Here is a 14,352-nt window from a genome sequence, read left to right as displayed (position 1 = left end):
CCCGAACAGTTCCAAAGCGGAAACCTTGTGATGGATGGTGGAGCTTGAAAAGCAAGAGGACCATATTCAGCAACCAGCAAGTATATTTTTAACCTCTTAACCATTTGAAATACGCAAGTTACTCTTACCTTGGGATCATGTATACCTGAGAGTTGCTCGTAGGTTTTCTCACCAACCATTACAGCAGCGAGATTAGCTGTGTACGTTGATAGGCAGAACAAACAGAAAATGGCCCAGAGGTTCATGAGGAATCTGCCGGTCCAACACTTTGGCGGCTTAATGGCGGCAGTCCTGCCGAATAAGATTGAGTAGCAAACGTTTAGCGCAGAGGAGAAAGAAAAGACACGCTCCCTGTTCCTCCCCCTTGGGGTCATCCCGAAAGGGCTTTTCCACTCGTACAAGGTCAGGAACACGGCCGTCAGATGTAAAGACACAAATATTCCCAGCCACATACTCCAGTGCAGAGGCCACATGAAGGCGCCAATGGGTGCAGCAGTATCCATAGTCCTGACAAGGATTCCCAGGCTGGTGGAGAAGAACGGGCTGGTGAAGTCAATGACCTGACTGCGTGCCGAGTTGATGCTGAAGGAAGTGACAGCCAGATGCGCAGCCCCGCTCATGAGGTCCCCGACCAGCCCTGACCAGCGACCGCTCTTGTAAGCTCCGTATTTCCCATCTCCCACAATGTAGAGGTCAAACTTAAAGCCCATGTCCTCTGCCAGCTTCTCTAAAAGATCAATGCAATAGCCATAGCAACATTTTTTAAACTCCATGGGCACGGTGTCATTGGCACTTTGCAAACCCTGAAAAAGACTTTCCAGCAAGGCTGTGTCGTTTGTTTGGGGGTCAAGGCACAGCTGGCCAGCCGGGCACAAACCTTCTTCATCAACATCTCGGGTGAAGACAAACGGGTGTTCTACCAGGGTGACGACTCGCAAGTGCAGACGTGAGGAATGCCGCCAGTCTCCCCCTGGCTGAGACTGTCTCTTATTAGGCCAAACACCATAATCCATAACCACTTTGCCTTGCTTCCAGTTGCCGAGACGCGTCCACATGGGCTTGCCTATTGGGTCATGCTGTAGATTCCATATGAAGTGATGGCTTTCAGAGATGATGGTAGATTCCTCTTGAACACTGATGTAGCCGCTCAGACCGTCAAACAACGTGTTGGCCATGTATCTGATAATCAAGAGAAAATAGAAAATTATCCAATCCAGTGTAATTCTAAAGCAAATACAACGTCAAACCAATTTACACCTAATTTGCTTTTATAACAAAATACCTCTGATCCAAAGGCCTGTTCACACCAAGGACTATAACTATATCTGTATAGTTTTAATAATCATTCTATATGAGAATAGCAGAGTCCACACCACAACTATAACAAGACAGAGAAATTATATTGTTCATTTTCAGAATAATTTTTCCCAGTTGAGGAACGATAAAAGCTTTGACAGCAAAATCAGAATCCATCTAAAGGGGCTTTCGGGTAGCAGTTCTAGGAATTTAGTTCTTGGAAGCAGCCAGCAGGGTGGCTCCCCGAGAACTGATGGTTCCCTTAGGAACCTGGTTGCATTCGTAGTACCGTCAGTAGGAACTCTTAAGTGACTTAAGTCAAGTTTGTTGTTGTAACTTTTATTTTGACGGCACGGCAGACCTTTATTTTGACAGCGCTCCCATTTTCCGTGTTCATTAGTTTACGATCTGTCTAACAGTCCTGTCTAAAGCTGCATTTCCACTGATATTACCCGGAACAATTTGTCCCAGGAACTTTTTTTCCCCTAGACCTGTTGCTAGCCGTGTTTCCACCGCGGTCTAAAGTACAGTGAAGATTAGGCAAATAGTCCGGTGACGTAGGACTGCGACTTTACAGTTCCCACTGGATTTCATCCTCAGAATTTAAGCTTAATAAAGCCTGAACCTTGTTGTCGGTCCATCGGTCGTATTTTTTAAACTCCATTGTTGATTCGAATAGCAGACGACTGTTACTGCACGCACCGCAACAGATGGTGGTTGAATAAAATTCTGCGTGGAGTCAACCAATCAAAATGCGGCATGAACTCAACCAATCAGCTTGTTCAGCGCCCAAGTCCCACCCCTGAAAGTTCCTGCACTTTGAAAAAGTACTACCTCGCGAGCAGGGACTTTCGGAGGGGGAAGTATTTACCCGGAACTTCATTTAGACCCTGGTTCCTGTGGTGTAAACACACAGAATACCAGCCCAAAGTTCATAGTTCCTGGGGAAAGTTCCTGCGGTGGAAACACGGCTTAATACGTTATTAGATAGAACTGTTAAACATAGTAAGTAGACAGTATATGAAAATTTATTAGCGTTTGCCGTGTGTCCAGTGTTGCTAGCTGAGCTGAAATACATAATCATGTTTTGCTTGGTCCCCTCAAAGTTGCATTGAATTTTCTCCTTAGCGTAAAGGTTAAGAGGCCCATCTATCACTGTTTTCCATGTTCGTAGAGTTAGTTTCTGGAGTAAATGATATATACAGTATATATGAAGCTGTTGCTTCAATGTATATGTAATGAGTGATTATTTATTTTCCTTCTAAATATCAAATGAGTTGAATGACTTCTCTAGAGATTGTACTTTGTTATAGAAGTTACCAGTGTGATCACTGAAATGTTCTTTTCATGTATTCTTTAATGTCTGTATTTGATATCTGAATGCAGTAACAGAGCTTGCTTATTTATCCTGGCTTCCAGAAATGAAATGTTTGAGAAAGGTCTTCGACGTGTTAAAACAAATAGGAGTCACTGAAGCCAATAGTTGAAGGGACCATTTCTTTGTTAAAGCCTTACTTTCTAGTTAGACTAAAGTGTTGCTCTCCTTGAGAGAAAGAACGCATTATCTTGATGTTTTGAGAGGACTCTCCTGTTTATAGTTAGAGCCTGACCAAATCCAACCTTGGAAAAGCTGTGTGTCGGTGTGTGTATTAGTCTTCTTGGTTACAGGTTAAGGAACCACTGGCATTATTGGAGATTGACTGAGTTGTTTTTCTGGACATGCTGGCGACCCAAATCAGCGACCTAAATCAGCGACCTGGATGGTCCGAGTGTCAGCTGCCTCATCGATGGAGATATGCTTCAGTCTATCTGTTTATGTGTGGAAAATTACTATGTTTATCTTTTTCTTAGCCAATCAGAAACTGCAACCTGAAGCAAGGACATAGCTTAGACCTTGGTGTAGGGTATAACTGCTGTGATCTTTGTAACTATAAGCGGGGCGGTCTACGAACTCCTGTGTGAGTCTTGAAGCTGACTTCTGCTGATGAAACTGCAAACTATCTTCAGTAAAACTTTTCTTCATTTTTTTATAATTCTGACTCCGGGTCTTCTTTCAAACATCTGGTCATTGGGTCCTAAACAATATATATATAGTTTCTGGAGTAAAAATATACAGCTATATAATCCGTGTTTACACAGCTTTTTTTAAAATGGCAGGTGTTGGTGTTTCGCGTGTGTTCGGCCAATCAGTGTACACTAACGTCACTGGTAGTTCCTATAGTGCTGGTTAAGACCGACTCTGAAGTAGGAGGTAAATTAGTTCCTCCAAAAGGAGTTTCTAGAACTAAAATCGTTCCTAGTTCCTGTGGTGCGAACGCGCCAAAAATCCTGGTACTTCCGCCAGCAGTTCTAGGAACCATGAAAAGGATCCTCCGGTGCGAATGCCTCTTAACTTTAAACAGCTCAAGGATTTAAAGCAGCAGACGACATAGCAGTGTGTGCTTACAATAAGCAGAACATTGTCATGCCTTGGTGTGGACGCGTATGTAGTTGTCTTTATTTTGCATGATACATCCAAGAAAGATACTTAGTGTAATTATCCAGAACAATTACCACAACACCACAAAAACACAAAACACAAGGCCTAAGCCAACTTGAACTGATATATCTTAAAATATGTCAGTGCCATCGTTTTGTCTCAAGATGCACACCAGTAATGTATTTTTCTAAGGCATGTTTATAAAAGCTACTTAAATATCCTAAATGAACCAAGGCCTAGTCTTGGCTCAGGGTGCTTTCACAATGGCAGTTTAGTTGGGAATCGGATCGCATGAAAAATCGCTAATGTGAACGCTGTCATGTGGACCCGGGTGCGCACTGGGGTACCGATCCCAAGACTACCTGGAGGAGGTGGTCTGAGTTTGGTTGCACTTGAACCGTGTCGCAGTTCGCATAAATGTGAAAGCAACACGAACTCGGAAAAGCGCTGGGAACAATCGCGCTTGGGCTCGGACCGCAGCAAACGAGCCCAGTGTGAAAGCACCCTAAGCCCTGTCTGTGAAACCTGGCCGTAGAGTAAATAGCTGCTTCCTAATAATGAAGCCCAATAGTTTATAATCAAATTAAATCCTGATAGATACAATTTAAGTCCCACCCTACATTATCTATAGTTTGGGCAGTAAATATAAAATGGCATTACTGACTTTCATTGACTTCACTTTCCCGATGCATTGCTGTTTTTGTCATATTTTGATTTGACTATATCATCTGGAATGCTTAGAAGATACTGCCCCTTAAATGGCTCCTATGTAGTTAGCTGCGTTTTCTTAACATATAGCATTACAGCATGGCTTACTACTTTTCTTCAAAATATAATTTTTAAAATTAGCATTTATCTGTAGATTGACCATCTCAAATGATTAGCAACTTCAGTAAATTCAGTAAGATTAGTAAACTGTACTATTTAGCCTTCTTGACTGACCTTCCAATTTAGGGAAAAGGTATTGTTGTGTCTTGTATTTTTCTCTCTTCGATTAGAGTTTTTTTTTCCTGCAACGGTGTAGCTAACGGTAACCCTGTTAAATCAGTAATGATAGGAGTGCTGAGCATGTGAAATTTAAGCCCTGAGGCAGTTTGGTTAGAAGTTGGTGAAGTTGTTTCCTGACAGTGCAGTGTTGGAGAAAACACTCTTGATATGCTGTCTTAAAAAGCTCTCCTCGGCTGTGGATGAAGAGGATAATCCTTATAGAATATGCAGACGTGCTGTATAGTCACTAGTCACAGATTATCAGAATTCTGACATGGTACATTTGGTCTGTCAAAAATGGTCAAATTTTACATCATGTAAAAACGAACCTTTCTGAAAGGTTGGTGGAAAGTGAGAGGGTATCTCTGTTCCTGCTTTCTCTGCTGCTTTCTAAGACAGCACTCAAAATGAAATGGAACCTCATAAGTGACTGATTTGGAATTATGGATTACTACTTCCTCAGCACCTATGTGTCTCAAAATGTGTGTCTGAAACTTTACTTCCAATGGAGTTTGGTATTAGCATGTTGCATAGCTAATGATGTGACACTCTTATAAGCATACAAATAGTAAATATTTTCTTTAATCTATTTTAGTCATTTGAAACTGACACAATGCATTCTGAGATTGTCTTCTCAACTCATTGTGAATGTGATGTTCTCTAAGAATTTGGCAGAAAGAATGTACACTCTTATTTATTTATTTTTCTTCCAAAAGGGGGGTTTCACAGTGATGCCTACAAGAGCAAAAGCTCTTCCCCAAAGAAAAGATCTTTTTTTTTTCAGTTCTTAAAACAAGAATTTAATAATCTAAAGAGCCTTTTTCCACTATAGGTAACCTTTAGTGCAATGGAAAGATCCCATGGCAGTTAAAGGTTCTGCATAGAACCATAGAGCCAAAAAAATAACTTTTTTGTTAAGAGTGCAGCCCTTGCATTCGGAGCATGCCAGTCATGCTATTTAAATAACACAAATATTACAATTACAACATCAGACAGTGTGCCAAATAAAATACCTGGACAGAAAGGTTCCTGATGTGAGATTTTTAGTCTCAAGTGTTGCCATACAGTTTGTGATGCCAGGAATCAGTGCCAGCTCTGGAGACACAGTGGCAGCTGATCCCACCGCCCGCGCCACCAGCTCCAAAGCATCCTGGACATAATGATCCAGTGAGGGCTCACCCATACGACCATGTGCAAGAAGACCCAAGGGTAGCCCCTCTGTCCGTAATTCCTCCACGTTTTGAGAGTCTCCTATAATCCAGCGGTAATCAGGAAGGATCAGTCCAAACTTTGCAATGGTGGTAAAGATTCTCCGTATATCCCTGATGTCACATCCAAAGGTCACTATAGTAGATGTTGAGTCTTTGATGGACTCCAGTTGACCTTGAAGGGACGTTTGAAAGTCACTTTTGGAGCTGCTGTTGGTGGATATTTTGAGAACTGTGCCCAGATGAAATTTGGAGCTGTTATGGAGCAAGAAGACAAAGTCTGAAATGTTCATCTGTTGACACATCACCAGACTGACATCATACCAGTTATTCATGGACAGCAGGGAGAAGATGAGATCTGCTTGAGGGGTTTGAGGATTTTGCATGGCCATCTGGAAATGGAGTGGGTTCTGTTGGGAAGAAACAAATGAGGATATCATTACAGAGAAATTTGTGTAAGGATGGATCACATTGGTCAACAATCCATCATCAATTGGTCAATAAGTGACGTTGACTAATTCATCTTGACTATATTTAGCAGTAGTGCTAAAACTAGCATGATAATAGTGTGGTGTGCTTAAGCTGTTATATGAAGTTTTGTGGCCGTTATTTTGAGTTATTTATACATGTTAGCTTTGAGGTCGTCTATATGATACTGGGATTCTAAAAGTTGTTGAAACTAACCTTTAACAGACATACACATTTTTTTTATTTACAATCCCTTACTTTTGGGAAAATCAACCAGAAATATTGATGACTTATCTTGCACTACACTAATTGAGAATGTCCCTGCACCTAACATCTGCCGCTGACAAGCAAGAATGAAATCATGAGGTGCATAACAATTGGCATACTTATGCCGTTTTGTAGTATAAATAGTTTGGGTAGTGTGTATGCACTCAACATTCCAACATTAAGAAGTGCACTTATTTAACTGGAAAAACAAAGGGTGGAATGACGGACATATTTGGACAACTGAATATCAGCTGACTCAGACTCAGATGCTGGATGACAAACATGCCATCTAAATGTCATACATTAGAAAGTAGAGTACATAGTGAGTAGTTTAAGTACATTGTGTATAGAGTGTATAATTTGGGACACAACAATGGTTCATGGCTGTGCTGCATCAAATCATAAGTTCAATTCCCAAGTCCCACCCAAACCACCCAGTTTCAATAGAAAATATGTCAAGGCAAGAAAGACATCAAACGATTTCATAAGGCACTTTTAACATGCAGACGGGTTGTATTTAGGAGTCAGATGAATCTAAAACCTAGCCTGCCTAATTATACTTGTGTAATTATATATATTTTTTAAACAGATTGATCTACTGTTCGTTCAGGCAATTCTCCATTAAAAAAAAATGGGCCAAGCCAAAACTGTCAAAGTATTTAGTGGTCTTTTAATGGTCTTAACCATTTTAATCACAAATCACTGGCCAGGAGATTAGAAAGAATTGCACAAAGACTGTAGACAAAGTAACAGCACAGAATCTTTCTCCAACTTGCAGACAGATTTTTACTGGAAGAAGAGTCCGTGTTGTTCCACTCGATGTTGATGGCTTCAAACAATGGAAGCTTGTTTTCGCCACAGAATAAAAAATAAAAAAGGTACTTGTGACTTTTTATCTCACAATTCTGACTTTATTTCTTGCAATTGCGAGTTTATATCGCACAACAAGCATTCAAATCAAACAGTTCATGAGTAATTGAAAAATGTCTCCCAGTTAGTTTGAGTTTAATGTGAGACCAAAAATTCACTATATGGTTAAAATCTGTACTCTGACCAGGCCAAAACATGTTCTCAAGCCACTTCTTGGTTGCCTTTGCAATTTGTCTTGTTGAAAAATAACATCTGATCATTCCTCTTTAGATAAAAACTTTTCATTTGTGAGAAGCAAGCCATTTTGCAATAATCTCCTGTACTCTAAAGCATTAAATGAATTTACAAAGTGAATTTGCTCACCCATACCAGCAGCTAAAAAGGCTCTCCACACAATTACACTCTTCTCCATGCTTCACTATGATAGAGATGCATTTATTATTATACACTTCCCAACCAAAACAAAATTGCTGTTTGGATTTAAATAGGCGGATGTTTAAGAGTCAATGATTGGATCATTATTGCTGTAATTATTATGTTTCTAGCATGTTATATGTTTGGCAACAGTTTTTCTAACCCTAATTGATCGAGTATGTAGCTTTTCATTTCTTAAACAACCATGTAGGAAGACACATCATGGCCATATTTCAGGATGACATTGTCAAGATTCATCAGGCTCAAATTGTGAAAGAATGGTTGTGAGGGAGCATGAAGAATATTTTTCACACATGAATAGGCACATTTGAGTCCAGAGCTTAAATTCATTGAAAGTCTTTGGGATGTGCTGGAGGAGACTTTACAAAGTGCTGGACTCTTGCATTGACAGTACAAGATCTAGACCAAACATTGATGCACCTCTTGATGGAAATAACATCACAGCATTTATTTCTATTTAGAGGTGCATATATTTTTGGTCAAAAATAGACCAAACATAATAATCACTGCAATAATGATCCAATCATAGACTCTTAAGCATTTGCCGATTTAAATCTAAAAAGCGATTTTTTGTTGTTGTTGTTGGTCAAGGCAGTGTATTTCTCACCAGATTTTTGAAGACACCACTGGAACATCACCATGTAACTTGTGTTTTATTGTGATTCATCACTACACACACACAAACATCTATATTCTAGCCAAAAACTCCATTCTGTCTAAGATGTTTTAATGCATTTTCTTAACTTTTGCTCATTTCCTGACAAATAATATTTGGGCTTTGCACATCTTTTCCTGTCTGCCAAACAAAGGGAAGGCATGAGTTTTAGGTCCAACAGATATTTATCGTAATGCATGATTTGATGGACTGTCTCCTTCTGTTTGCAGATTGAGTTTCTGAAGCAGATTCTCCTCTGGGGAAAACAAATATTTTGATTTTCAACATGATGTCCAATTGTGCAATTCTCTGTCCCTGAAAACAATTACTTTAAGCGGTCTCTGCTCTTGTTCAATTTGTGATGCACTGAAATAGAATTGTATCTAGAGGGGTAAGAACTTCAAAACTAGTTTAAAGCATTTGAAACTTGATAAGTCCTTTGAAAATAGTCAAATCGGGTCTGATTTTTGTTTAATTTTTGTTTAGTATCTCCATGCTATATTTAACTGCATCATGCTGCTTTAAAGACAAAGGCCAGTGTTCAGAAAAAAAGGGGCTTAGATTAAGCCAGGGTTAGGCCGTGGTCAATTAGGATATTTAAGTAGCATATTTTATACATATTTGTTTACATATTTTTAAATATCTCAGTTAAAAGAGCTTAAACATGCATTTTAGTCTGGGACTAGGCTTAAGCCTTGTCTGTAAAACGGGGGAAATGTATACAAATAGCCTAAATGATTTGATTTTCATTTCAGAAATGTTGCTCATTTCATGGGACCAACATTTATTTAACTTAATGTCCATTAGCATGACCAGTGGTCAAAAATGTGCTTTATTGACTCTTTCAGGTCATTCCCAGGTATGAAAATCAATCATACCCATCAAAGTATGGATGTATAGTACACTGATAATGTACTACCATAATGGCATACCATTATGATCACCTTGCTAATATTGTGTTGGTCCCCTTTTTGCTGCCAAAACAGCCCTGACCCATTAGAGGCATGCACTCCACTAGACCCCTGAAGGTGTGCTATGGTATCTGGCACCAAGATGTTAGCAGCAGATCTTTTAAGTACTGTAAGTTGTGAGGTGGGGCTCCATGAATCAGACTTGTTTGTTCAGCACATCCCACAGATGCTCAATTGGATTGAGTTCTGGGGAATTTGGATGACCTCAAACTTGTTGTTGTGCTCCTCAACATTCCTGTACCAGTTTTGCTTTATGGCAGGGCACATTATAGCAGCATGGGCACCCTAACTGGTCTGCGGCTATGCAGCCCCATACGCAACAAACTGTGATGCACTGTGTATTCGTACACCTTTCTATCAGAACCAGCATTAATGTCTTGAGCAATTTGAGCTACAGTAGCCCGTCTGTTGGATCGGACCACACGGGCCAGCCTTTGCTCCTCACATGAATCAATGAACCTTGACCGCCCATGACCCTGTCGTCGGTTCACCACTTCCTTGGACCACTTTTGATAGATACTGACCACTGGCCCTTGTCAAACTCGCTCAAATCCTTACGCTTACCCATTTTTCCTGTTTCCAACACATCAACTTTGAGGACAAAATGTTCACTTGCTGCCTAATATATCCCACCCAACAACAGGTGCCGTGATGAAGAGATCATCAGTGTTATACACTTTACCTGTCAGTGGGCATAATGTTATGCCCGATCGGTGTATATCAGATGTGAAGAGAACTTCTAAACGTTTTCCCACTAAGTACAGTGGAGATTCAGCAACATTTATTACATGAAATCTGGAAGCTCATTGTTTTAATTATATAATAGCCATTAATAATATGACATTGTCCTGCAAAGGAAATCAAGACCTTAAAAAACCCTGGCAGATGAAATGCTTAGCGGAGCCGTTTAATTTCCCCTGGGGCTGCAATTATGAGATGGCAGAAAACAGGCTAATCAGAATTGATTAAGGAAAAGCTGTCCAGGGATTTATTTCAAGATGTCTTAACGAAGTCAGACTTATTTTCTGGAGGAGTTGTCATGAGATCTCAATGACTTAACCAGTGGGAGAGCAATAAGTACCACTAACAAAGTTAAGAAGAGACACTTAGGGCCCTATTTTAACGATCTAAGCACATGGTCTAAAGCGCACAGCGCAAGTCCACTTTTGCTAGTTAAAAATGGTCGCGCACCCGGCGCATGGTCTAAAATGGTTGTCCCTATTCTCTTGAGTAAATGGGTGTGTTTTGGGCGTAACGTACAAAAAAACAATCAGAGTGTAATTTCCCCATTCCCTTTAAAAGCCAGTTGCGCTCACGCCATGGCGGATTCGTTATTTACATAGCGGAAAAACTGAACGCTTCTCAGACAGATCTACTTGTGCGTGAGGTTAAAACTCGTGAGCAGACCATCTACGGGTCAAGCCAGATTCCACCATATCTTTATGTACACAATATTAATCTTTTACATTGTATTCCTTTTATTGTTAATATTTGGCTAGTTTGTGTGCTGCTGCGTGTCCCTGTGTGTGTAATAAGCAGAGTGTATGCACGTTGTGGACCCGCCTATAGGCTCATATTACTAATGCGCCCTTTAAATAACAAAAATAAATAAATACTGCGCCATTGCCTTTAGACCAGGTTTCAGTTGGTCAATGGCGCAGTCTATTTCAGTTCCTCAAAACAGCAACGCGCCAACAACGCGCCTAAACACACCTGGTTTTCAGACCAGTAGCCCATGGGTGCACAAATGGGCACAAATGCATTTGCTATTTAAACAACGTGGCGCAGGGCATGAAAATGATAACTGCGTCGGGCTGAAACTAGCAAAAATGCTTTATCGCACCTGCCGCTGCATTGCACCGGGTGTATGATCGGGCCCTAAGAGGTTTTGAGTGGCTACATCATCCGGAATATGTTTTATCTTGAAGGAGCCTGTGATTTGCAAGCTGGGATACAGCCAGATATTACCACTGTGTCATAAAAAAGCACTGGAGGGTGATACAATTATGTGCGTTTCAAGCAGTTTTGAAGATGAATTGTTAAAAATGGCTGATCTGATAAACCCCAGTTCTTCGGGCCAGTGGAGAATAGCTTGTCTTTTCAACCTTGAATCCTTCAAATTATTCTGAAAGGTATTCAGAATGAAAATTAAAGTAAAGTCGGCAACACCTAAGCTCCAAAATTATCAAAAATATTTATTGTAAAGACAACTATCGCATAGCGGTAACGTTTCGAGCACGCAGGCTCTTCATCAGACTAGGAGACTAGGTATTCAGAATGACAAATGATAAATCAATCAAACGGTGTAAAATAATATAGTTGTTGTTATGGTCTGATATAGGCGTGTTTGCTTGTTTATAACAGGTTTATAAACACAACATACTTTTTATGAAGAAATCAATACATTTTAAATCATTTAACTGTAAATTGTAAGTGGGCTACAAACCTTTTAAACGGTTTTAATCTTACACCGTTTACTTTCTCAAAATGGGATTAGTCTATTATGTCCTTATTCTAGGATCTTGATTGACACACAACAGGGACTGAAATTAATGGAAGCTTGTGGCAAAAATGGCATCAAAATAAATAAACATTCCCTCAAAAATTAAGTTATGCGGAAAAAAAATGCCCCAGTACGAGTCCCTGATTATTATATTTATAACAATATAGTTAAGCAATAAGCTATCACATGAGCAAGGGTGCTGTTTCCCCCCTAAAAAGCATATTGCAAATGTGATATTGATATCACAGTTAAATGAACAAGAAGTTAATATTAAGTTACATTTTAGACACATATTGTCTGTTTTTGCTCCTTCAACAAAAATTTCTCCAAACAAGGAGAAATCTGACAGGATAAATCTCCATGTAAACAAAGACCTGACCAGAAGATGGTGCTAACTTCAAAAGATCAGATATAAAACAGCTCAGCCCTCAGGGCGTTTAGCAAAATGCATTTTTACAAACACCATGTGCCACAGGTATCTAAATTGATGTTTTGTGATTCACTTGGTTAACATATTAATTTAATGAAATATATCCAACCCCAACTGACCTCAAACACCATCAGTGCTGGTTAGATCCAGATACAGGCAAATATAGTGAACATTTGATACCAATCCTTAAAAAATCAGTTGCACTTATAAATAGCACTGGAGATATTTATGCACTAAATGTGAAAGATGCATCAAAATTTACCCTGGCATTTGTTTTGACAAATTGCATTTACTGTATAGTTTTTAAAAGTTACATTACAATTTCACTCACACCACCAAACACCACCTCTGTCATCAGACTGCAACTTACAAATATAAGCCTATAATATTAAATTTGAGAAAATATGAAAACAGACATATGAAAATGTATTTACTTAAAATTATGTATTTAATTAAACTGACAGGAGGAATATGCTAATTTAAAAAAGAAAATATTTTACAGCTGTGTTATTTAAAATTGTAATACACATTTTCTGTGTGATGATGGTGACAATTCTTAAATAAGCGCAGTTTAAAATGATTCTATATTTTCAGTTCGTTATTAATATAAATTGAATCATCACTATTTGTAATAATTAGGCTATTGTACATGTTATTTTTGTATCTCTCCATGTTGCATAAACCCCAAACCCTTAAATAACTACTATAAGTGTATTCATTAATGCTTCCAACGAATCCAACAATCCCATTCCTCAATTCCAAACATATCAACATGTTTCCTCTAATTCCACTAATGCAGTTCACCAACATTGCAGCATTTATTTACATTTCTACATGAAAAAAAAAAAAAAAAAAAAAAAAAAAAAGGTGGTGAATACATTTGCAGTAGCATTTCCTGAATAGACAGTAAAAACATTATGATTTATTATGAACATAAACACACCTGACTCTGGCGTTTGAATACCTTCTGGACGACGCTGATGACTGGAATCTGTAGCGTTAAGGAAATAAATTCCAACTTCACCAGTTCGTCCCTGTTTTGTGGGAACGCGATGATGGCAGAAACTCCTTGCACGATGACAGTGTGACAAACACTTTGCAGAAACGACACAGGATCACCACTGGCAGATGTAGGCGACGAGGAAAAGGAGAAAGCAGGGAGTTCTCCAAGTCCTGCTTCCACAGCCATGACTATCTCAAGGGTGAGGTTGTAGGGTAAAAGCCCCACCACTCGATTGAGAGTCTCTGTAGCGAGTAGAACAGAGTCTCGAGGTAGAAACACAGCATCCGTACCCACTTGTTTGAGTGCGGTTTTACTTTTGGAGGCCTTGTGGGGGTTATTCGCTGAGCTTTTAGTCCTAATACCCCTCCAGGCTTGTTCGTGCACACTTTGGATGACCATGTCCCACTCTTCCCGCGTTTCCCTGTCTGCATCCCAGTCCGCATCTCTCCCGCTGAGATGATCCTGCCTGAATACTCGAGGATGCAGGTGCAAAGCTCCGACTCTCACAGTGTGTCCGATCCTCTTCAGAATCTGACATGGTTGTGGATGCGCCATAGATGCTGGAGGAACAAGGATCATTATCAATGCGCTCGGCGCAAGTAAGGAGAGCCACACCAACCTGCCCAGCGCACCCCAAATGCAAGAGCCCGGCATTACTCCAAACAAGGCTCGCTTAAGCTCTGGAAACGACGGGATCCTCGTCCACCTGCGCGCCCGGTGGTTCCTGCACAGCGCTGGATAGATGATGGATCACCGGTGAATCTCCTAGACGCAGCAAAG

The 14,352-nt window shown here is 40.0% G+C and overlaps 1 protein-coding gene across 1 annotated transcript in view; it reads right to left on the bottom strand.

Annotated features, from left to right (window-relative positions):
- The window catches only part of grin3a (glutamate receptor, ionotropic, N-methyl-D-aspartate 3A), a 20,974-nt gene extending 6,846 nt beyond the window's left edge, over positions 1-14,128 (bottom strand). Inside the window, exons 1-4 of the mRNA XM_084401098.1 lie at positions 13,513-14,128; positions 5,776-6,380; positions 129-1,179; positions 1-43 (exon numbers count right to left, since the gene is read on the bottom strand). The exon at positions 1-43 is cut by the window's left edge and continues 103 nt beyond it. Of these exons, the coding sequence (XP_084257224.1) occupies positions 1-43; positions 129-1,179; positions 5,776-6,380; positions 13,513-14,127 (2,314 nt within the window). The 5' untranslated portion in view covers position 14,128. The remainder of the gene's footprint in view (positions 44-128; positions 1,180-5,775; positions 6,381-13,512) is intronic.
- Positions 14,129-14,352: the final 224 nt, after the last annotated feature.

This window comes from Rutilus rutilus (genome assembly GCF_951802725.1).
Source record: "Rutilus rutilus genome assembly, chromosome: 25".
NCBI classification, from domain to species: domain Eukaryota; kingdom Metazoa; phylum Chordata; class Actinopteri; order Cypriniformes; family Leuciscidae; genus Rutilus; species Rutilus rutilus.
The sequence above is the reverse complement of the archived record's forward strand: the minus strand, read 5'-3'. Positions and strand labels throughout refer to the sequence as shown.